We start from the raw sequence: 24,915 nt of genomic DNA on the forward strand, positions 1-24,915 counted from the left end.
GGTATAGCTCAGTTGTAGAGCCACAGGCTTACACCCAGAAGATCCCAGGCTCAGCCCTTGGTACACCCTTCTTAAAAAAGGGCCCTGAGTTAGACAGGCTAGGAGACCCCTCTGCCTGAGACCTTGGGGGGCCACCGTCAGCCAGACATGGTACTACTAGGCTAAATAGACCATATGCCGATGTGACTAGAGGCTCACTGCCAATGTGCATTTACAGGAGGGTGTGGAGTGCAATCACAAGGTCTTAAGAGTTTACCCTACACTGGTGAAATTACCTACAGTAACTTTCCTAATTCCTGCTCTAGTGAAGTTTGACTTACTCTCTCTCCACCTTGCTGCTTGGCCACTGGTTAGGTAAAGACTAAAGAATTGGTGGTTTTGGTTTTACTTCCTTCCAAAGAATCCTGGGGACTGTAGTTTATCCTTCTCAGAGCTACAGTTCTCAGCACCCTTAACAATGCATTTCCCAGCATTCCTTAGTGGTGATGGAACATGCTTTTAAATGTATGGTGTATTCACAGCCCTTTTTCCCCTCCAGAAAAATAGGAACTTGCTTTGGTAGGGTTTGGTGGAAGCCTTCTTGTGCTAGCAGCCTCAGCATGTTCTTGAGCCTTTGGGTTTGGGAGCTTTTAATGTTCTTTATTAAAAACATAAAAGGAAAAAGAAAAGGGGGGAGAAAACTTAAAGGATTGTTATTATACATATCCTGAACTTTATCTAATGCAGTGTTTATACAGTGGTACCTTGGGTTAGTACCTCGGGTTAAGAACTTTGCTTCAGGTTGAGAACAGAAATCATGCTCTGGCGGCGCGGCGGCAGCAGGAGGCCCCCATTAGCTAAAGTGGTGTTTCAGGTTAAGAACAGTTTCAGGTTAAGAACGGACCTCCGGAACGAATTAAGTACGTAACCAGAGGTACCACTGTGCAACTGATTTCCATATATTGACTTTGTCTATAGCAAGTCTACGTTTATATGTAATTTGCTCATGCATTGTGAGTTTATACATATCTTTTATACATTCGCTGAAGGGAGACGCATTTATGTTCTTCCGGTTCATTAAAACCAGTCTTTTTGCTGTAGTAAGGGCATGTAGAATCCATTCATACTGTCTCTTAGTTAGATTGCATGTATTGGGAATATAATTCAAAGGGATATTTTCCTCTGCAGATTCAAGATTTTTCTGTATACAGTGGTGCCTCGCAAGACGAAATTAATTCGTTCCGCAAGTCTTTTCGTCTTGCGAGTTTTTCGTCTTGCGAAGCACGGTTTCCCATAGGAATGCATTAAAAATCAATTAATGCGTTTCTATGGAAGCCGCCTTCAGACCAGGTCCGGGGACAGTCAGTCCCCCGACCTCTTCTGAAGGCCGGCGGGGGGCGAAAGTCTTTGTCCCCCTTGCCTGCCTTCCCGGGAGAGCGGGAAGGCAGCGCTGCGTTTTCCCCCCGCCTGCCTTCAAAAGCTCCCCCCCCGCCTGCCTTCAAAAGCTCCCCCCCCCGCCTGCCTTCAAAAGCCGTCTGGGGGCTTTTAAATCGCCCCGGACAGTCCCGGGGCAATTTAAAAGCCCCCGGTTAGGCAGGCGGGGGGGACAAAGACTTTTGCCCCCCGCCCGCCTTCGGAAGAGGTCCTGGAACTCTTCTGAAGGCTGGCGGGGGGCAAAAGTCTTTGCTCCCCCCCCCGCCTGCCTTCAAAAGCCGTCCGGGGCCTTTTAAATCGCCCCGGGACAGTCCCGGGGTGATTTAAAAGCCCCCGGGAAGGCAGGCAGGGGGGACAAAGACTTTTGCCCCCCGCCCGCCTTTGGAAGAGGTCCTGGACCTCTTCTGAAGGCGGGCGGGGGGCAAAAGTCTTTGTCCCCCCCCTGCCTGCCTTCCCGGGAGAGCGGGAAGGCAGCACTGCGTTTTCCGCTCTCCCGGGAAGGCAGGCAGGGGGGAGCAAAGACTTTTGCCCCCCGCCAGCCTTCGGAAGAGGTCCTGGACCTCTTCTGAAGGCTGGCGGGGGGCAAAAGTCTTTGCTCCCCCCCGCCTGCCTTCAAAAGCCGTCGGGGATAGCGGGAAGCGCTTCCCTGCTATCCCGGACCGCTTTTAAAATGCTGGCGGTGGGGAGCAAAGCCTTTCGCCCCCGCCGGCCTTACTGGACCTCTTCTGAAGTCCGGGGGGGGGGAAAGGCTTTGCTCCCCACCGCCAGCATTTAAAAGAGGTCCCCGGAGATTTCCCTATGGGCTTTCGTCTTGCGAAGCAAGCCCATAGGGAAAATTGTCTAGCGAAGCGACGCAAAAACCGAAAAACCCTTTCGTCTTGCGGGTTTTTCGTCTTGCGAGGCATCCGTCTTGCGGGGCACCACTGTAGTCTTGTTAATCATTTCTATTACCCCCTCCCAAAAATTTACCTATGTGGGACACTGTATGAACTTAGGTTTTTTAAAGAGTTTGAGAGCTGCTGTGTCACGTGGCTTAACATGGCTTCAGTTTCTTGGCTTAATGTAGAGGCTATTCCGTCTCAAATTGTCTTTTTTGGAAACGGAATGTTGGTTTGCATTTCAACTATATCCGTAGAATCATAATCAGTGCAAGATGCAGTTGCAGGCCTCCTTGGCGTGTGGCTGTCCTCCAGCTTTTATTCAGGCACCTCTATCAAAGCAGAGTCTGTCTTTGGGTGGTGGTTGATGAGATGAGTGTTGATTTAAGTCAAGCAGTTCCTAGATCTCTGAGCAGTAACCTGAAGTCCTATCACAACCAGGCCACAATCACACGGTGCCTCCTTTCACCTCATAAAATACTTTCCCCCCTCCTTTCTTCTTTTTCTTCTACAGCTTTCATGCTGGCAACACAGCTGAACGACCTGGTTAATGACCAGGGCTTGAGTGCGAATGCCATCTGCAAGATTAACAGGTTCATCATTAACGTCCTGAAGGATGGAAGGTAACTGCTCAATCTGTGATAAAAGTGAGGGCCTATGATTCTGCTTTACAATCCAATCTCCTCTAGTGTGACATTAAGGTCCAGGCATGGTGTTTTATTCCTCTTGGTATGGTTTTGCGGTCTTTCATCTTAGCCCTCAGGTCTGCCACGGCAACCTGGGAAGGAAGTTTGCAACAGCAATTTTTCCTTAGATTTTCGAATTGCCTTGTTTACCCACACATAGCCATATTAGTCACTTTTGTGGCACATTGAGGGTCTAGAAGAACAAAAAGGACCAGCTCTCGGAAGATTCGGACTACAACTCCCATCAGCCCCAGCATCATAATGGCTGTACAATGCTGGTGCTGATGGGAGATGTAGTCCAAAACATCTAGAGTGAGCGCTGGCTTCTGGGGAGCCTGATCTAGGGTTCAAGACTCTGATACAGCATTGTGTCCCCTCCTTGTGGAGAGCAGGCAAGTGCAGCATGGATTCTAGGTGCTGTAGCACTTAAATCCCCAGTTTGGGTTACCTCTGCCTCTCAGCTATTGCCCTGTGGCAAAAGATCCTGGCTCCTGTTTACCTTCCCAGCTCACAGTCTCTTAACAAGCAAAGCAGGCACCAGGCGGGTAAACCTTCAGCTTTTTCTTTGCAGGAAGGTGGTTATTGTGATGGATTTAGAAGTCCTCCAGACGGCTGACATGGTGGCGGGGAAGATAGGCAATCCAGTGCAGTACACTGAAGGTAAGGAGCTTTCCTGAGCGATGGGCCTGCAGGGGCCTTGTTCTGGCATCTTAACTGCTGCGATGCCCTTTTCAATGATGTGTTTTCCCCGTCCTAATGAGAAACAGGGATTTTGTGTTTTGGCTTGAAATGCCTTTGTGTCTGGATTAGCGATTTCTTCTCTGCTGACGTCCCCTGTTACTCCGGGATCACTTCTCTCATTCATAACTCCTTCCGCTTTGGTGAGCGGTCGCCACCGTCGGAATGTGTTCGGCCCTTTGGAACAGAGTCGGATGACGCTAAAATTGAGTTTTCGGCAGGGCAATCTCAGACGAAGGATTAAATCCATCAGCCCAAGAGAAGGTGGCAAGTGTTCTAGGGAGAACCCATATTTAAGAACGCTATGAGTTATTTGCAACACACTGGTGAACCACAAAATTTCCTTGTCCTCTCAGAGAGGAGCCGTGGGAGTTAGTTGGTTCATAAGTTGAGTCAAATCAGCCAGACTTAATGCAGATGATTTGAACTTCACAAATTTTTGGAGCGTAAATCTAAAGCATAAATTCAGGTCCTGAAGGAAAATATTCTGGAGTACAAAAACAGTTTTTGTTGTCCATTTGCTGAAGTGTGGAAATAAACAACCCTACAGCCTGGATATCCACAGCCCTTAAAGCTTAGTGTGTGCCTGTTTTAAATGCAGCATAGATGAAAATGAGATTTTATAATGAGACTTCACTATACAGCTGCTAGGGTTATTATTGTTTATTGAAATATTTTTTATCCCCCTCTTAACCCCCCCAGAGGCTCACAGACTTGAAGAGGGGGGTGGAGAGACAGTCCTTGCCCTCATGAGACATGGCACAAAATGAATATGGGTTGGGAGAAAGTTAGAAACAAGCAATCTGAAGTTCAAGTTCTTGAGTTTACAAATAGTTCCAGGAGTTTCCTCCATCCTCTGCATTTTATTTTATTTGAAGAAATGTATGCGGCTTAAATTTAGGTAAAATTTTTGAGCAGTTTACAAAGAATGTACAAGGTTCTGGGCAGTGCTACTCCTCAGAGTAGACCCATTGAAATTAATGGACACGAGCAGCCAAAATGCAACTGATAAGCTGTACAGTTTATCAGCATTTGCCAATGTGGTGCCCTCCGTGGTGCCTGGGACTAGTGTGAGCTGGGAGCTCAACAGCCCCCTGCTCTGTACACTGCTTTGACTGGCTGAGCAGCTGCACGGAGGTCCGCAAGGGAGCATGTTAGACTTTCCTTGCCAGCTCTTGCCACTGAAATGGCTTTCCCCCCTTTGCTTCCCAGGCACTCTGCAAGCAGGGCAGCAGCAGAGCTCTGGGAGCCTGGCAACCAACCAAGCCCCTAGCAGGCCAGCACATCCGAATGAGAGCACAGCCGCCGCAGCAGCCACAGCAGCAGGTAAATGGTCCAGGATGTGTGAAGCAGAGAGAGAAGGAGGTTTGATGAGCAGCAAGAGAAGGTAGTGTCTTGCTGCTCCCATGCGGCTTGGCTTCTCTTGTCTGTGTGAGGTCAGGGTTGCATTAAAAACCACAGGTCAAAATGTTACTTGCTGCAATTTGAAGGGGGGGGAGTAGTGGTGGTTGGTTGGTTGGTTTATGGCTGAAGGCTCTTCCCAGTCTTGAGATCTGTGTAGGTTTTAGTTAGGGGTAGCCAATGTGGTGCACTGCAGATACTGCCAGGCTCCAGCTCCCAACAGCACCTCTGACCATTGGCCAAGGTGGCTGCTGGGAGTTGGAAGCCAGCTGTGTCTGGTGGAGGGGCCATCCCTGCGCTAAGCTCATTCTGGCTCACAAGAACTGGAGAGATTTGGGCTGCCCTGTGCTGAGTCAGGGCTGCCACCGTTCTTAAATACCCAGAGCAAACCCATGGGAATTGATGTACGTGGCTCACATAGGCCCATTACTTCCAGTGGATCTACTTTGTCGTATAGGATCTTTTGAGTGAAAGGGCAAAGAGGTTTTGCTCAGTGGGCGCCCATTTCATAGGGATGTAGGAAGCTGCCTTATACAATGCCCCTCTAGCGCAGTATTGTCTGCACTGGTTGGCAGAAGCTCTTGAGCAAATTTTTTCAGCAGGGGGCCGGTCCACTGTCCCTCAGACCTTGTGGGGGGCCAGACTATATATATTTTTTGGTGGGGGGGAAATGAACGAATTCCTATGCCCCACAAATAACCCAGAGATGCATTTTAAATAAAAGGACACATTCTACTCATGTAAAAACACGCTAATTCGTGGGCCGGATTTAGAAGGTGATTGGGCCGGATCCGGCCCCCGGGCCTTAGTTTGCCTGCCCATGCTCTTGGGGGTTTCAGGCAGGGAGCCTTTCCCAACCCCAGGTGGCGCTGCAGTCAGGGATGGAACCTGCATGCAAGGCAAGTACTCTGTCACCAGGCGCTGCTGTCCTTCGCTCTGCTGGCCTCTGCACGGACAGTCCTAGCAGACCAACCTCCTATCAGGCTCAGCCTGCACCTCATCCCCAGCATGGCCAGTGGTCAGGGTTGGGGGGGATTGTAGCCCAGCAGCATCGGGGGGGGGGAGCAGATATTTCCTTCTTGGTTTTTTTTATAGATTTTTATTAGAGTTTGGAAATTACAGGGGGGAAAAGATATAACAGTCAAAAAGAAAGAAGCAAAAGCAATGCACATAGAAAAACATCAAAAAACAGCAAAATAGAAAAAAGGGGGAATTAAAAAACATATATAATAATAATAATAAAACAACAAGTCAAACCTTTACATCACTTACTTACATTCGCTTATTTCCTTGACCTCCTCACACCTCCCCTTTTTGTATTCTAATTCAGATTGATATTTCAGCAAATCCTTCCAACCTTGTTTTTATCTTAATAATTTATCTTGGTATACTATATTTTTACATTCTCTCTCTCACCAATTCATTTTTACTTAATCCATTATATCTTTTCTGCTAAAATCGCATATCTTTCCTTTCCCAACCTCTTTCTAACAATCCTTAAAATTACAATATTTTTGAAGATAAACTTTAATTTTTTTCCAATCTTCTTCCACCGACTCTTCTCCTTGGTCCCGGATTCTGCCAGATATTTCCTTCCCCCTACTTTAAATGGAAAGCCAGAAAGTCCAGCAGGTGGGGGAAAGTAACATCAAAGCATACTGGACTTGATTTGCCAAAGGTTTCTCTTGGTGCTTCGCTTGACTCTGAGCTCTTTGAGTTTGGCTCCTGGCTCGTTGGCAACAAACGTTTATAATTAAAATTGCCTTTTTGTTTCCAAGGGGTGACTGGTGCTAACAGGGAGGATGGTGACACGGAGTTGAAAGGCAAATTGAAAAAGAGAGGCGGACGCTGAAATTGAAACAGAAAAATAATTTTTAGCCCCTGTCAGGTTACAGCGGAGCTTCATTAATAATGATAGAGCCAGTCATTTTTGTAGCTTGCAGAAAATTATCAGAGGCGCACACTGTAATTGTTATCTAAATGAGGAAACACAGCTTTGTGCTGGCATTTGATAGGCAGCTTAATTCTTTTTCTCTCCCCCCCTTTTTTTACTTTTTATTAAGGCATTATTTCACAACAGCGAAACAAACTGTGGTGCAGCGTAAATTATTCAGCATAAGAAAAAGGAAATACATGTCTTGCAAAAGGAGTTTACATATTGGAACAGCTTGTGTATATGTTACTAACATTATAAAACTTCCGGAGGCAGACTAGTCGGTTGCAACAAAAACCCCTGCAAGAGTGTCTTGTTGCCACCTCAGAAAAGACAATGCACATTTATTAAGGTGTGATCCCTCGTGGGCGGCAGCCCATTTCACTAGAGGTGCAAAGCGTAGGCCAGAATAAGTATGTTTTAAGTCTTTAAGATGCTGAAAGGATCTGTGTTGATTTTAATATTGTAAACACCCTCCCTCACCCCCCACTGGTGCTGCAGTTTGTCCTCTTTTTCATGGAATGTGCAATTCAAGTGATAACAGAGAATGTTAGCAAACTGCATAATGAGCTTTCCCCTCCTTGCAGTACTCAGTGTGGCTGGTGGGGGGCAGCGTTTGCACACAGAAATGCTATAGAAGGGTACAAGGCCCTAGACTGAACTGTCACAGGGTGCCAGCTGAGTGTTGCGGTGATTGTTCCCTTTGGGCAGAGCAGGATGCTCTTGGCCATAAAAGCTAAATGCAAAACAAGAACAAAAAGTTGTGGTAATAGCTTGTACCAGCTCTTGCCTTTGCTTGAGATATTGAAGGGGTGGGGTGGGGGAAGTGGCCGAGTGGCGCCAGAACCAGTCTGTCCTGCGTTTTGGTCAATACATGGAAGGAGCTCAAGTGCCAGGGTATCTTGATGTCGCTGCTGCGCCGCAGAGCTGAATCCCTAATCGTAGGATTGTAGAGTCGGAAGGGACAGTGAGAGGCATCTAGTCCAACCCCCTGCACTGCAGGAGTCACTGCTAAATAACCCCCAATTTATGGCCATCCAAGCTCTGTTTAAACAAACTCCAGCAAACGAGAGTCTGCCACCAACTGAGGAAGTCTTTTCCACCATCGAACAGCCTTTGCTGCCAGAAAGTTCTTCCTAATGTTTAGCCCGATACATCTCTTGTCTTTAGGGTCTGCGTCAAAATACATCACCCCTTCAAAGGTGCCTGGGAAGGCAGGCAGCTCCAGCTTCCTGAGCACCCCTGGGGGCTCCCAGACCAAAGTGGTGCCCATTGCCAGTCTGAACCCCTACCAGTCCAGGTGAGTTGTCCAGCGTGAGGGCCTGCCACCACCATGGCCTGAACGCCCTGGGCACTCAGAGCTGCGTTAGCTTCACGTCAGGGCTTGCTGCCCCATTGCCCTATGCTTGTGTCTCTGGTCTTAATTGCTTAGCCCCAACTACTGTGGGATTAACCTCTCCTGGTTGGGTGACAAATTAATTTTTAGGAAGTTGATTTTGAAGCCTGCAGGTGCCTCTCTTTTTTTGGGGGGGGGGGAGAGCTTTGCTCCTGTGGCACAAAGTCTGCAGAATCCGATGCAAGCTGCGCTCTTGAGTGCACGTGCATGCGTCTTTGCCTTGTTTTTCTTCCCAGCGAAAACAGAGTGTCCTTCCCGACTGCGTTCCTAGCAGGTGGCTTGGGCATGGCAGGCTTCCATTGTGCCTGTTTACCATCCTTGTTCCTTTGCGTTTCGGGTTTCCAATGCTGCCATGCTTCATTCAGCAAGTCACTGGCTGTAGTCATTGGTGTAAATTGTGGGGGAAGGCAAAGAATAGGGAGGCTTACTCCTACTGCGGCAGAACAAAGGGGCTTTTGTGCTGCGAGATGTACGAGAGCTATGAGCTGAATGCCACTTATTCCATATGCACATCTGATGAAGTAGGCTGTTGCCTACAGAAGTGCCTGCCAGGCGTGTTCCTTTGTCTCTGCCCTGTAGGTGCTCTGCTGGGTGAGCGGGAGGCGGTCCCTGGATCAGCCATTGGCTGTCATGAGGCTCGTAAGGTGGGGCTGGAGGCCCTTTCAGCCTCATTCTCTTGTGGTGGGCAACCTTCTGGAGAGCCCAAATGCCAGTGCTGGGCATGGCTGGAGGCAGAATTGGGTGGAACACCAGATTTGATCAGAGAACTGTATTCCAGTGGGATCGGTGCCAGTGGTTTCTGTAGGACCACATCTCTTACCCTGGCAAAAGCACTCTAGGAGAGAGGGGTGGAGTGGGAAGGGGTGGAGTGGGGAGGGGGAGTCCAGAGGGCTGGACAGACAGGCCTAGAGGGCTTCATTCTCCCCCCTTCACACACACACACACACACACACACACACACACACACACACACGGTAAGAGACTGCAGCACTTCCTGTGTGGTTCTTCCCTAATCTTAAAATGGATTTCAAGGCCGTCCGTCTATAAAGGCTCTTGAAGAGATTTTGGCAGGAGCTAGTCCAAGTGGGCTGGCAAGGTTCCTAATTCTCCCCTGTGGTTCTAGGTGGACAATTTGCGCCCGGGTGACTCAGAAGGGCCAGGTCCGTGCATGGAGCAACTCACGTGGGGAAGGGAAGCTTTTCTCCATCGAATTGGTTGATGAAAGTGTAAGTGTTTGTGGCGAGGAGTGAATTGAAGGCTGGGTTGGGGTTGATGGGAGTTGTAGTCCAAACCCTCCAGAGGGCACCCAGCTGGCAAAGGCTGTTGCAGAAGAAAGCTACAGAGAGATCAGCCAAAAGCTCTGAACTTGCTACATGCTCCCGTCTCTGCTGCTGCCGCTGGATTCAACAGCCCACCTTTCTTTGAATGCTCCGAGTTCAAATCAACCACACACCCCCCCATTCCCAGTCTTGAAGTGGAATATGTAGGCTGCTTATTCCCTGAGAGATAGAGACTGGCCCAAGATCACTCAGTGAGTAGGACCATGTCTCCTCCAGACTTTCTCTAGCCTTCTACCCCACAGGTTCTCTGTCCACCGAAAACCTTGTGTCAGTAAGGAGGAACTTTTAGAGAGAGTAGAGCAGCCTGCTGGTTTCTGTTGCTGCACCCCTTTAATGGACAGCTGGCGCTGCTGCTGCTGCTGCTGCAGTGTGGATTGCAGGTTCTCCCCCCCCCCCACAGCCCTGTGGAATCAGGGAGGTATGGTATGCAAATGATTAGCATCTCCAAACAGAACATCTTTTTAATTAGAAAATAAATATGTAACTGGAGGAAAACTCCTGCCTCCAGTTTGTTTGCGAGGAGGGAAGCTTGATTAGCCAAGCCCTGTACTTAAGCTCTGTAATTCCAAGCTTTTGATCAAATTACAGCTCTCTTCGCTGCGCAGAGGCTTGTTGCCTGTTTGTCTGCATGTGTGGAAACATTTTTTTGGGGGGAGGTGTGGCTCTGAACTCCTGGCACATCCTCGTCAGCTGTTCCTTTTGCTTCCTCTCTATCTCCGTGCTGTCAGGTTCCTGACTGACGGTTTTTATTACAATTTTAATACTCCTCCTGCATAAACATCTTAGCTGGTGGTGCTCTAGCTCCGCTTTTAATTATCACTTTGGGAAGGGCCTGTCACAACACTCTGGGTGCCTCTGCTCCTGCTGCTATGTGGGTGATGTCATCCGCTAATTTGTGGAGCGAGAAGCAGGTATCGGGGAGCTTGTGAGACGACGACACTGTCGTGGAGCCGGAAGAGGGCTCTCAGCTGGGCGGCAGCACAAGGGGCTCATTGCTGCTCTGTATGGGCCAGGTGTGGGGGACCTTTGCTGGACTACAATTCCCATCAGCCCCAGCAAGCATCATCAGTGGCAGGGGAGGATGGGAGTTGTAGTTCAGCAGCACCGGGGGGGGGGCAAAGATTCCCTATGCCTGGCATAGGCCCTGTTCTTCTGGAGTTTATTTTCAGGGGACTATAGGGAAGCATGCAACCCAGAGAGTCTTCTTGGAGTCCAGGTGGGGAGAGGAATCTGTTCATAGGTATTATTTTTATACTTATCTATGCATTTGCAAAAAATATTACATCACTGACATTAAGGACGGGGAAACAACATGGCAGCGAACAGCATAAAATCAACAGTAAGATTACGTTCATAAAGCAAATACAAAATACCTCGCCTCATTAGGATTGTCAGCTGATTTGGCAACTAGAAATCATCTGCCCTTTTAACAGATTGATTGATTTTAAATTCATGTGAAATTTACATGCTACCCAAGCCTGCCTCTCTGGGATAATGGTGGAACTGTGAGAATGTGCAAAAGGTTTCCTCGCCTGTTGCTGAAAGGGAAGGCCACCTTTTCCATCTTCTGTGGTAACAGATCAGCACTGGTGCCTGGTGGGAACAGACCGGTGCCACTTCTGCTGTGGCCCTGGGGTACATTCAGGTGGTTTGTGGCATGCCTGCAGATTTATGGTTGAAGATAGAAGACTGCATATCCATCACACTAGACTTTTTTTAAAACAACAAATTCTGTTAGTCACTTTTTTGCTACAGGCAACTCAAAGCAACTTTAAAAAATCATGCATTAAAGAAAACATTGAAACACCCTACCCACTCTAAAAAGCCCCAGATCATTAAAAGCCAAAGGCCTGATTACAAAGGAATGTTCTTGCCTGGCGCCTGAAGATATATAACATTCATATTGACTGCTAATTGTAATTTAATTGCTTCTTTTATTTCTTACCTGTTGTATCTTATTGAATTGCAATTTGAATTCTGTGGAATGGTAGTACAATATGTAAGCAGTGAAAGAAGCAGTAAAAATACTGCTGCTTTCACGTACAGCATCTAGCACAACACATTGCTTCAACAGGCGAAAGAACCGTTAAGGGGTCTGCAAAGACCCCCCAGCAGTTTTCATGTGGTCTGGGGGTGGGGTTGGAATCCCCTTTTTTGTGCTGATTGCCCTTCCTGCTTCCTTATTTCAGGGTGAGATCAGAGCAACAGCCTTCAATGAACAAGTGGACAAGTTTTTCCCCCTCATTGAGTTGAACAAGGTACTGTGCCCTTGGCTGGATCAGCGGGGGTGGGGATGTATTTTAAACGTGTTAAAGCAGAATGTGCAAGCCTACCTTCATTCTTGCCTGGAGGAATAAACCTTGTATGGGTCTGGCTGATCTGTGGGCCTGATAACTGGAATCTCTTAAGGCTAAGGGGGAGAGTTTTTCAGTTACTCTTGCCTAAGGGGTGAAGGGTTGCAGTACAGTTTGATTTGCCCATAACGAAACCTCCCCCCCTCCCCTGCAGGGTCTCTGGGTTAGCTCACAGGTTAGGAGGCGTGGCTGCCCTGTCCACATGCCTGAAAACAAGAGCAGAGCTCTCGTATAGTAATAATCATGGTTATTTAATTTATCAGCGGCGTTATACGAAAGAAAAAGCCTCAGAGCAGCTTGGCAAGTTAAAATGCAACAAACTAAAAGGAGAAACGTTCAAAGCAGGGAACAATTCAAAAGCACAAGGTGCTCCTCTGCTAACATAAAAGGCCACAAGACTTCCCTGCCCCCCTGAAAGACGAGCATCACCGTGGGAGGCAGCCTAGTTGTCAAAGGCCAGCAGAGTATTCTGCAGCTGGAGCCCGTTTTGTGTGGTCACCCTCCACCCCTCCCTTGGGTGGGGCATCTGGAGAAGGGCCTTTGATAAAGACAGCAGGGTTTGGGCTAGCCCATATAAATTTGAGGTTCCCCTTTCAGGAGACAGCAAGTGGACTTGTCTGAAAGCGCAGGTTCCTCTGTGTTTCTGGACGCGACCCTGATCTCCCACCCCCTTGGAATTTCCTTAGTTGGGGTTGAGAGGGGAGCAGCGGAGCACTTGAATCAGGGTGTGTGTGGTTGCTTCACTCTTTTTTCTCTGCCTCAGGTCTATTACTTCTCAAAGGGCCACCTGAAGACGGCCAACAAGCAGTACACGACCGTGAAGAACGACTACGAGATCACGTTCTCGAACGAGACGTCCGTCGTCGCCTGCGATGAAGCGCAGCACCTCCCCTCTGTGAAGTTTGACTTCATCCCCATTGGTGACCTGGAGAGCGCAGACAGAGACGCCCTTGTGGGTGAGGGAGGCAGTGGGGGCATTGCTTGCGTGTTTAGCAAAATGTTTCTGGGCAGCACTGTCATAACAATCCAGCCATGTGAGGATATTAAAAACAACAACAGCAACACCACAGCAAAGTGCTTTACAGCACACAAAATTACACTCAAATCATCAATATTGCCTGGTAAAGAAAAAGGTGGCCATTGCAAAGACCTTGTCTGAATAACAGTTTTTAGGAGATGTCTGAAAGAAGGCAGGAATGACTCCTGCTGAACCTTCATCGGCAGGGAGTTCCAGAGGGCCTGCCACCCTAAAGGCTCAGTCCTTAGTGAAGGCAGCCCAAGCCTCAGGGGGGTGTGAGGGGAACCACATGATAGGCCACATCAGAGCATCTTTAAAGGTCCCAAAGACCTTGGGCAGTCACTCCCAACCTGGCGCCTTCCAGGGTGTTTTTGACTACAATTCCCATCAGCCCAAGTCAGTCCTGTGCTGCTGCCTTAGGTACTGAGGTATGAGTCTCTCATGCTCACTCGTTGGAAAGCTCCCCTGGCACAGTCCCAGTGCTGCTCCTTGTTGCCAAGAGACCAGCAGCCTTCCTCCTTCACGCAGAGACCTAACCACCAGCTGGGGTACATAGTAATTTGTGTTTTCACAAGAAGAGGACCATTGAATTGCTCTCTCAACCTTCCTCCTCTTGGGCTGTTGCCTGCCGCATTAGCCCTCTTGGCTTGCTTTCTAGACTGACTCTGCCAGACTTCCCCTCCCCTCAGTGATCTCAGCTCTTGTAGTAGCTCAGGTGAAAGGTTCCAGACTGCCTTAGTGCACTAAGGCACAGCTTTCCAGGGCCTTACTAATTCGAAAGGTGCATAAGCAAACTGGGCTGCGGGTCAGGGCCTTGCTGCTGCAGTACTTCCCTTCAGGGTGATGATATTAATTATTTCTATGCTGCTTATCTGACTGCGTTGGCCCAACCACTCTGGGCAGCTTCCAACAAATTAAAGCACCAAACACAGTGAAACGTCAAACATTAAAAACTTCCTTATCCACATTTAACAACTCAGAATGATACTTTTGAAGGCAGCTGCCACCAAGCTCCTTCGTGGCCATGCTTCTGTCCTGCACATCAGCCAAGTGTTTGTGCCCTCCCTACAGGAAAAACTCCCGTTCATGAAATGGATCCAAAGCCCTACCTCTGGTGATGCATGGAGTGGCAAATGATAAGTGTACGGTGCTAATTAGGATCGTAATGTCAAAAGAGGCTGGCGGCTGGCCAAAGGAGGCCCTTCTAGTCCCACGTCCTGTTCCCCACAGCGGCCAGTCAGATGCTCTTCCTCTCCACTTGTGTTTCCCAGCAACTGGTATTCGGAGGCATACCACACTGGAGGGAGAACACAGCCACTGTAGCTAATAGCCACTGACAAGCCTTGTCCTAAGCAGTTTACAGGTATAAAATCAATTATAAAATCTATACATAATTAACAATATGCAGTGAAACTATTCCATCAAAGCATTAAAAGCATCCATAATTTAATATGCAGTAAAACAAGCCAGTTAAAAAGCATAGCAATTAAAGGAGTTATTTTTAAAAAGCTATCAGATCAGGAAGTTCGGGTTCAGGTGTGTCTTCATGAGCCGGCGGAATGCCAATACGGATGGACCGTCTCCTATTTTGGCAGGGCTGATCCGGGCTACTCCACTAACATGGGCTGTGCCATAAACGTATGGAGAACGCTCCTAACATCCCTCTGCTTGCCTTTCAGATGTAATTGGGATCTGCAAGAGCTGCGAGGACCTCACAAAAATCACCATAAAGTCTTCCAATCGAGAGGTGTGGAAGAGAGTTGTGCACTTGATGGACATGACTGGGAAAGGAGTGAACGTCACTCTGTGGGGAAACGACGTAAGTTGTCAGAGGAGTAGGGAGCCCATTCAGGGCAGAACATTGCTCTTAGAACCTTAAGATCGTAGAAATCAGGCAATTGTAGAGTTGGAAGGGACCCCAAGGGTCCTCCAGTCCAACCCTCTGCAATACAGGGTTAAAGCATCCAAGAGAGGGCCACCCAACCTCTTCATTTCTGCTGCTCTGTTGACCAGCTTGCCTCACCTGTGGACCCAGGAGAATGGCACCCTTTGACAGGTGCCTCTTGGCCCTGGATCTGGGAGGAGCCATAGTAGAGCCCGTGGTTTTGTATGTAGAAGGTCCGAGGTTCCATCTGGCATTTACTGTTCAAAAGGATCAGAGGGGAGGCAATGAGGAAGACACAGTCCTGACAGTCCTACCAGACCAGCCTCCTATCAGGCTCAGCCAGCACCACTGAAGAAAGCTGAGGCTGCTGGGACTTGCAGTGTCTGAAACATCTGGAGGGCGCCAGGTCGGGGAAGGCCAGGCAGGGCACAGATCTTACGAGAGGGCAGCTCCCTGAGCTGTAGTTTATTCTCAGCTCCTTGCTTTAAAAGCCAGGGACCTTTTTTTTCTTTCCTAAGGTTTTTGTTCCCTGCAATTCCCCTCCCCCACCCCCAAATAGGGTTGATGGAGTCGTGATGGCCTTGGGTTTAATGCTGTCGTGCTCAGAAAGCACTGAGGGAGTCATTTCCATACTTTGCACCGCGGCTTCCTAGGTTGATACTGCAAACTCCTCTTGCTTTTGAAACATTGGGGGTTATGCGGGGGGGGGGGTGAGCAGAGCCCACGCGAGCACCACTTTTCCTGCCTCCTTTCGTAGAGACCCGAGAACCAGGGGCTGGTTGAGAAAGTGCTGTTGTGGACTCCTCATGGGCTTGCTGCACTTGCGCCCAGGGAGACTCAGGGCCACCCAGACCCCATAGGCATGCTGCTTCTCATGCCATACATAGGGACGAACAAGGAGCGCCTGCTGCATCAGGGCTCACCAATCCCGTGCCTGGTCCATTTAGTGACCAGGGCCCAGCAGGGCTCTCTCTCCTCTTGGGATTCCCTGCCACTGCCATTCAGGTGCATTTACTGTCCCTGACAGTGGAAGCAGAACATAAGCATGAGTGTTAGTAACTATGGTTACTACCTACTTTCTTCTTTGTGGATTTCTCTCATTGTCTTTTCAAGCCATCCATGTTGGTGGCCATCACTGCCTACTGTGGGAGGGAGTTCCAGAGTTCATGTACTATGATGTGAAGGAAATACTTTCTTTTCAGCCTAGTTCTATTGCTTTCCCCCCACCATGTGTAATTTTCTCAATCTCTATAATGCTGCTTCTTACTCACCTTTTCCCTAAGCTCAAATGCCCTCTTGTGGAATGAGTGTGCCCCTTCCTCTTTATCTTCGCAGGCAGAGACCTTTGATGGCTCTAAGCAGCCTGTGGTGGCCTTCAAGGGAGTCAAAGTCTCGGATTTTGGTGGCCGGACTCTCTCTGTTGTTTCATCGAGCAGCATCCTCATCAACCCTGACATCCCAGAGTCCTTCAAGCTACGTGGATGGTACGCTTGCTCGCTTCTGTGAGCGCCACACGGCACGTGTTGGATTTAACATCTTGGCTGGAGTGGGGTGGGGGAAGGTAAACCCCACGCCATTCCTGGCCACATGCTTGCATGCAAAAACTAGGCACTAGGAAGTTGAGGTGTTGTTCCTCTTGAGAGAGGCAAAACACGCACACCCGTAATCCTGTGACCAAACCTTGAAGGATTGGGCGTTGAAACAGATGTAGGGTGTGGGGAGAGGGTGAGGGAGAAGCAGTTCCCTGATCTGCGCAAGGCAGCATGAAATGGGATTCTGCTCTGGGAGCCAAGGGGGCAAGGTGTTTGCTTCACAGGGCAGGTTCTGGGCACCCTGGAGGACAGTGGAGGGCGAGGCAGATCCGACCCATCCGCTGGGAGCTTTTTGCAGGCGGCTGCTCTTGCAGCACAGCTCCTTAGAACATAAGCAGAACCCGCTGGATCAGGCCAGTGACCCATCTAGCCCATCATCCTGTTCACACAGTGGCCAACCAGATTTTGTATTTTTATGTTGTGAGAACTGCCCTGTGATCTTCGGATGAAGGGCGGCATGCAGATTTAATAAATAAATAAACCTGATGCCTGTGAGAAACCAGCAAGCAGGATTGAAGCCCAAGAGCCTCTCTTCTCCCTCTGGGTCCCATCAGCTGGTATTCAGAAGCATCAGTGCCTCCAACTGCAGAGGCAGCGCAGAGCCACCCTTGATAGCAGCCACCCATAGCCCTCTCCTCCTCCATGAATGTGTCCAATCCCCGTTTAAAGCCGCTCAAGTTGGTGACCATCTCTGCCATCTGCCGGAGGGAGTTCCATGGTTGGGCTCTGTGCTGATGGTTTCAGCGAGGTCTCCCGGTGATTCCTGACCATTTCAGTGAGATCTGCCCACTAGGCCAGCCTGCTACCCTCCAGGTGGTTTGGACTACGATTCTGATTGGCTGCACTGGCTGGGGTGGGGGAGAGAGTTGTGGTCCACATCACACCAGGCTGCCCCACAAGGCTTCCCTCCTGTGTTGCACCCCATGTTTGAATCAATCAGGAGGGGGCTTGTCCCGCCTCACCCACCAGATGCCCATTAGGCCAGCCTTCTTCGGGGACCCCCTCCCCCCCCGCCTGTGTTTCCTTCCACTTGCTCTCATTTGTAGAATACTCCTGCTTCCTTTGAGCCTCTTCAGGGGGGAGGCGATGCTGCTTTCTTGTTCTGCGAGGGGCTTGCCATTTATTTTCACTCTAGCTTCTGTGTTGATTCTAGCATTTGACCCGATGCCAAAAGGGCATTTAGTTGCTGGCAACTGCGCAGAGGCTGTAGCCGCTCCACACTTGCCTGCTGAAGCACAAGGTTCTGGGGCCAGGGTAGGGGAAGAGTTTTTCCTGCCCCGCCAGTTGATGTGTGAGGAATCCGGACGTGGCCAAAACATGCTCAGGGAAGCTTGCCTGCATTCTTGAATCAGCCGTAACAAGTTTTGAGAAAGTTGCTTGGTTAACCTTGGGCTTAAGTGCCCCCCCCCCCCCCCGTTTATAAACGGGGCACAGACAACGCCTCTCTGCTACCTCGTGTGTGTTGCTGAGGAAAGGAATCCATTAGCGGCGGAGGCACTTCAATAATGCACTCCGTTTCATTTGGCGCATTGTTCCTCTCTAAGTGCTCTTGGCACACTCAAGGCTGTGCCAGAGACAGAAGAGGAGGCAGCCGTGCTCGCCTCCTCCCCCTGCCAAACGCTTCTCTTCTGAATTGCTGGCCAGCCTGAGAAGCCACCAGGAGAGGCATAGGATGGTCTCTTGTCTCTGGGCACCTCCTGCATGCTTGGAGTGCCGGTGCGTGGGCTGGCATTCATGGACGGCTCTGCAGGCGTGATGGAGGTTTGGAGAGGGGCTTGGAAAGGAGGCCGAGCCTGCCTTCTTGGTAACCGTGTTGGGGGAGGAAGTGAGCACCGGAGAGAGGTGGGGCAGGCAGCTGTGAGGCAGAAGCAGCCGTGGTGCAGAGCGTGATCAAGGAGGACCAAGCAGGTGGTTGTGAGATAGAGCCTCAAAAGTGCCAAGGATCTTGGCCACCCTGCCTGACTTTGTCCCTCTGGGACAGGGGTCAGCAACCTTTTTCAGCCGTGGGCCGGTCCACCGTCCCTCATGTGGTGGGCCGAACTCTATTTTGGAAAAAAAAATATGAACGAATTCCTATGCCCCAGAAATAACCCAGAGATGCATTTTAAATAAAAGCACACATTCTATTCATGTAAAAACATGCTGACTCCCAGACCATCCGTGGGCCGGATTGAGAAGGCGATTGGGCCGCATCCGGCCCACGGGCCTTAGGTTGCCTACCCCTGCTCTGGGAACAGTCTTGGAAGGGAAGAGCCACAGCTCCGTGGGATAGATGCCGTTTTGCATGCAGAAGGTTCCAGGTTCAATCCCGGCAGCATCCCCAGGTAGGGCTGGGAACGACTCCCTGCCTTGACCCCTGGAGAGCCTCTGCCAGTTAGTGTGGACAGTACTGGGCTAGGTGGAGCCAGTGGTCTGACTCTGTATAAGGCAGCTTCTGTTGTTCCTCTTAAACACTTCAGTTCAGACTCTCAGGTCCTGTTTACCTCTTGGATGTCAGAGCTGAGCTGCTTAAGATGTGCAAGCGATGGGCTCATGGGCATTTGAAACTCAAGTGCCAAGGGCTTGGCTTGGCTCCACTCCTTTCTCTTCTGCCTTTTAGTTGTCCGCAGGCAAGGAATGCTGTTGCTTTGGTATGGAGGAGCACTGGTCCATGTGAGCCCCGCAAGTTGCCACCTTGATTATTGGTGGGTCCTTCTCAAGCACAGAGTCAGCATTTTTCCGGAGGGGGATGTGGCTGCATCTCTCCAGAACGGGGTCAGTAGCTCAGGCTGGCTCTGTTCCCCGAGGTGCCTGCTTCCACTGCAGGCTTGAGAGGGGAATCCTTGGAACAGGAACTCAGGCAGCGCCCTGCCTGCATGGCTGCCCAGACTGCTGCTCACCCCTTCAGGGAGGTTTTGCAAAGGCGGGCCTGAGGAGCCCCCTGGGAAGACAGACAGGACTCTGCCTGGGCTCTCTCCTCAGCCGCCTTCCTGGCTCTTTTCCTAGCAGGCCCTGTGTCCTGCCTCCGTTGAGGGAGGGCTTCGCCTTTGCTCTGGCCCTTGCACACTCCCACCTGGCATTCTGCCTCAGGCTCCTTCAGAAGCCAGCAGTGTTCACAAGCGGAAAATGCTGCGTTCAGCCCTTTCTCTCTCCCTTCCTTGGTGAAATTTTGTGGAGGGGAACAAAAATCTCCTGAAGCAAAGCGCCCTCCCCTCCCTGCCCTGACGGCTTCTTGCTGCTGTTGGTGTGGGCTGCTGCTTCTCTCCTCTTTCCTCTCTTCTCTGTTTCTCTTTCCGCCTGCGGTACCCGAGAGGTTGTCACTGAGCCCCTCTCCTCCGCCCGACGTGAGCTGCTCTCTCGCTTCCTTGCTTGTTAGCCGTGCCTGATGGGTCTGATGAAACAAAGGCCAGCGCTTCGTGCGAAAAAACAAATTAAACTGCGGTGCTGCTTGTTGGTGCAGGGGTGGTAGCACCAGCTTATCTGGTTGGCAGAGGGGCCGGCTGGTTTTTACTTCGGGCATGGGATCTATTAAGCTCTCCCTGCATTTCTCTCCCAAGCTTCTGCAAAGATAATGTGAGCATGTAATTTAGCTCTCACCGTGCAAATGTCCCAGTGCCCTCAGCTCTCCTCTGAAGCGGCTGCAGTGCTGAGCCATGGCCTCTAGTTGGCGCACGAGCGAAACGGAGCGTGTCCCCGTTTTCCAAGATTATAAAATATTGCACTAATTAAAATGGAGTATTAGCCTATCCTGAAATGCTATTTTAGTGAGTAATATACACAAGTTACTGTAATTGTTTCCTGTGCAAGCCATTGATAAAAATCCCTCTTGCATTGAGCGCAGGAGGGTAAAAATAAAAACCCTGGTATGTTTCTGTTTCTTCTTGGAACCGAGAGAAATATCCCCCCCCCCCCCCGCTTTATTTTGTTTTGCTTCCAGGTTTGACTCTGAAGGGCAGCTCCTGGAGTCCACCTCCATCTCAGGCACAAGGACTGGGCCTATGGGAGGTGCAGACACCAACTGGAAGAGTCTGCATGAGGCCAAATCTGAGAACCTGGGGCAAGGAGATAAGGTACAATGGGGACTCAGCATTTTGGGCTGTTCCCTGGGGCTCCTGTGGTGGAGGTGGCAGAGGCAGGCAGTCAGCAGAGCCCTGCAGCTGGAAGGGTCCCCCTTGCTGCCTGCAAAGTCATGCGCAGAGCCTTAGACAAGTTCCCCCTTCAGCATCTTCCCTTTCTCGGAAATGAAAGTAGCAGCTACGTTCAGGGGACGGGCCATAGCACCTGCCTGACAAGCAGAAGGTCCTCAAAAGCATCTCCAGGTGGGGCTGGGAAGGAGGCTCCTGCCTAAGACCCCGGAGGATGCAGGAGATGCTCCTGAGCTAGCTGGGCACAATGGTTGCTACCTTCCTTGCAGAGTCACTAAGGACAAAAATCAAAATAATTTAAAAATTGCATATTGGAATTCATTAAGTGTTTCATACTGAAGTGGCTGTATTTTATTCTTAAGAATGCATCAGACGTTCCTAAACCTTACAGTAAATAACCAGTTGAAAGCGATGCAGTTAAACCACATTAAATCATACCGTGTCTGGAGGCAATTCAATTCCAGTGGAGCAGAAACGTGAAGGAAACACTTTGGTAGCCTAAATGTCAGTCTTGATAACAGCTCATTATCTTTTAAAATAAGAATTAAGAGCAATAGCCCTGGTGTCTTGAGGTGTTGGGATGTTAATAAGGCAAGACAAAGGGCCTCACATTTGCAATGGAGGGAAATGTCGGCCGCACAGCCAGTCAGGCTCCTCAGCCAGCTCAATTAGTTCACTCTCTAAACGGTTCGTCCATTAATCAGTCAATTAAAACACACATGCGCAGGTTACAATATCTCAATTCAGGTAATGTGTTGGAGGATATTTAATGAACACAGTTCTTTATCTTGACTCCTAACTAGCACAGGCGCATTGTTCAACTCACTGTTGGGAGTTTGCCTGATTATGCGAAGGAATGATTAGGCAGTGGAGCCTTCTGGTTTTGAGCAGGAGGTGTGGCATGTTGGGGTCCCTTTAACATGGGGTGGGGTGGGGGTGTTGATTCCAGCAGGGCTGGAGCTGCAGCGGCCTGCCTGTCTCCCTGAGGGGCTGCTCTGGTGGTGGCTTGTCAGTTTTGAAAAACAAAATCCCATCCACAGCCTTTCCTCCCCCCCCCCCCCCCCGCAGGCAGACTACTTCAGCTGCTTGGCCACAGTGGTGTACCTGCGCAAGGAGAACTGCATGTACCAGGCCTGCCCAACCCCGGACTGCAACAAGAAGCTGGTCGACCTGCAGAACGGGCTCTACCGCTGCGAGAAATGTGACCGGGAGTTCTCCAACTTCAAGTACCGCATGATCCTCTCGGTGAGTCCCTTTTCCAGCAGGTCCTGTGCCCTTTGCAGGCAGGCTCCTTTTCGGCTTGGGAGGAGCCGAGAGCGCTGTGTGTGCAGGCCAGCCTGCTCTTGCTAAGGGGATAGATGAGCACCAAAGCGCTTCTATCTCCTGCTCCAGCGGACGAGAGAAGATTATGCTGAGCCAATCGGCATTTGCAGTGGTCTTTCCCAGACCACGTGAGCGAGCATAGAGACCACCTTCTGTTTCTCCCTCTCTGGAGCTGCGGGGGAAGGCTCACTGTCAGAACCCCTGCAGGGAGGGAGGAAGGGGGAGAGAGAGAGAGAGAGAGAGACTCCCCTCCAAAAGCCTAGAGAGCTGCTGCCAGTCAATGCTGAGCCAGATGTCCTGACTTGGCATCAGGCAAGGCTCCTCTGTTCCTAAGCCCTGCATTCCCATGGAAAGGTGCGCTGTTCAGATGCCACGCAGAGGGGCCAAGCAACCCTTCCTCCTGCTCCTCACTGCAGCCTCTGCAAGGAGCACAGCAACGGCTGCTCTCCTGCCCACCCAGGCCAAATGGGCCCCTTTCAGCCATGACTGTCCTTTCCTTTTTTATATGGATATTTTCTTAGTAGAATTTCCTTTATAAAGAAAGAAAGCGATAAAAGGAAAAAAGGGTGGGGAAAAGAAAAGTGAAGAACGTTCAGTGTAATACAGTTAGCAAAATCAGCTACATTTCCATACATTTTACACACACCCGTATACATACATATATATATATATATATATATATATGCAGGTTTTGGTGTCCTCGGGTGTCTTCCCGTGTAAAAGTTGGGGTGTCTAGGCGACGTTTCTTCTTTTCTCCTTTTCTTCTTTTGTTCCTTAAGAAAAGGCACACTAGCCTGGGAACTTCCTCTCTGCCCAGAACATTGGAGGCTATACACCACACCCCCTCAACAGTATTTATAGGAACTCAAACACTGAGATCCTGCTCTGTTCCAGTAACAAGAAGCCGAAAGCACCAGCCTGAAGATGACGAGTGAGACCTCGTCGAAACGTCGCCTAGACACCCCAACTTTTACACGGGAAGACACCCGAGGACACCAAAACCTGCATTCCTGTACCCGTGAAAATCTACGAAAGCAAATATATATATATATATATATATATATATATATATATATATATATATATATATGTATGTATGTATGTATATATATATAAATAAAACCGTAGAGTTGGAAGGGACACAAAGGGTCATTTAGTCCAACCCCCTGCAAGGCAGGAATCTCAGCTAAAGCATCCATGACAGTGATATTATTACCTTAAGTGCTATTTTAATACATCTATGGTCATTAATAATCTACTACATTCTGTATAAATTCATTCCAAATGTCAGTATATTTGTCCAAACCAAGTCTAAAAGCAATATGGTAAAGGTAAAGGTAAAGGTACCCCTGCCCGTACGGGCCAGTCTTGACAGACTCTGGGGTTGTGCGCCCATCTCACTTAAGAGGCCAGGGGCCAGCGCTGTCCGGAGACACTTCCGGGTCACGTGGCCAGCGTGACATCGCTGCTCTGGCGAGCCAGAGCCGCACACGGAAACGCCGTTTACCTTCCCGCTGGTAAGCGGTCCCTATTTATCTACTTGCACCCGGAGGTGCTTTCGAACTGCTAGGTTGGCAGGCGCTGGGACCGAGCAGCGGGAGCGCACCCCGCCGCAGGGATTCGAACCGCCGACCTTTCGATCGGCAAGTCCTAGGCGCTGAGGCTTTAACCCACAGCGCCACCTGCGTCCCGAAAAGCAATATGACCATCTATTTATTTGTGCTAAACCATCCAGGCTATTGCTCTGTGAGGGCCTTGCAGCCTCTTGAACTGCGCGCTCTGTTTGTTGACTGCAGTTCAGAACATGCCCCCTTTTAATGGCTAGGCTTTTAAAGTTGGCCTTGCCTGTTCATTGTGCGCCTTTCTGGCTGCTCTGCTGCCATTGTGGCACTGCTGCTGCTGCTGCTGCACAGCCTAGATGGTGCTGTGCCGTTAAACGTCCCTTATCCCTGCCGCTCTTTTCCTACTGAACTGGGAACTGGTGCATTAGGATCCCTGCTGCTGAGAACTGTGTGGCCACAACACCTTTGTGCCCTTTGCTTAGTGGCTGGTTTTGGAGAGCGTTTTCAGATGTCTGACTGTGGCAGGGGAGGAAGTAGAACAAATAGATCCTTTTTGCCCCCACTCGAGGGGGTACTGTTCAACTGGCTCCTGCGGTCCTTGCGCCCTCCTGAGCCCTTTGCCCTCCCTCCCTCCCCACCCCAAGTGCCTCTTGCCCAGCGGAGCCCCTTTGCGAGCAGCGCAGCCTTCAGCGCAGGAGCGTCGCTGGCCCACGTTTCTTTGTTAGGAAGATAAGCTAATGTGGAATGGCATTTCTGGAGAGCTGTAATTGCACTCATTCAGCTGCTCCCTATATTTAGTTCTCTCTTTTGTGGCTAATGTTCTGTGTCTCGCGCATTAACGGGAACCGGCTTTGGAGCAGAGCATCTGAGGGCTGCCATTGTGACGCCTGCTTGCACCTCCAGAGCAACGCCGCTGCTTTCCTCCATCCTTCGGTTCATGAAAGTGCCCCCAAATTAGGGCCCCTGCGACTCGCCTTTAGAAACTCCCATGCAGGAAGCCTGCAAAGGGGAGGTTGGCGGCTGCTGGAGGCTTCACTTCAGCTAATAGAGCGGCTAAATGAACAGCCTCTCCAAATCGACGGCCTCACCTTATTAGAATGTTTGAGGACGTGGCGGTGGGGGGAGCTGTCCCCCTGGGGGAAAGATTATTGTACGGAGTGGAGGTGGGAGGGCAAGAGGGAGAGGGAAGCCAGAGAAGTGCTTCTGAATTACGGGCCACTCGAGTTCTCCTTCCGCATTTGTTCTGCTAGGCTCTGCGGTGAGCAAAAGATT

General features: G+C 50.0%; 1 protein-coding gene across 1 annotated transcript in view; it reads left to right on the forward strand.

The window, feature by feature from the left end:
• Window positions 1-24,915, forward strand: part of RPA1 (replication protein A1) — a 34,799-nt gene that overhangs the window by 2,919 nt on the left and 6,965 nt on the right. The window contains exons 4-14 of the mRNA XM_081889611.1: window positions 2,806-2,914; window positions 3,549-3,637; window positions 4,928-5,041; window positions 8,220-8,349; window positions 9,569-9,671; window positions 11,975-12,043; window positions 12,903-13,095; window positions 14,837-14,976; window positions 16,378-16,526; window positions 20,551-20,683; window positions 21,827-22,003. Of these exons, the coding sequence (XP_081745737.1) occupies window positions 2,806-2,914; window positions 3,549-3,637; window positions 4,928-5,041; window positions 8,220-8,349; window positions 9,569-9,671; window positions 11,975-12,043; window positions 12,903-13,095; window positions 14,837-14,976; window positions 16,378-16,526; window positions 20,551-20,683; window positions 21,827-22,003 (1,406 nt within the window). The remainder of the gene's footprint in view (window positions 1-2,805; window positions 2,915-3,548; window positions 3,638-4,927; window positions 5,042-8,219; window positions 8,350-9,568; window positions 9,672-11,974; window positions 12,044-12,902; window positions 13,096-14,836; window positions 14,977-16,377; window positions 16,527-20,550; window positions 20,684-21,826; window positions 22,004-24,915) is intronic.

Source organism: Podarcis melisellensis, assembly GCF_964234715.1.
Source record: "Podarcis melisellensis genome assembly, chromosome: 15".
In the NCBI taxonomy this organism is placed as follows: domain Eukaryota; kingdom Metazoa; phylum Chordata; class Lepidosauria; order Squamata; family Lacertidae; genus Podarcis; species Podarcis melisellensis.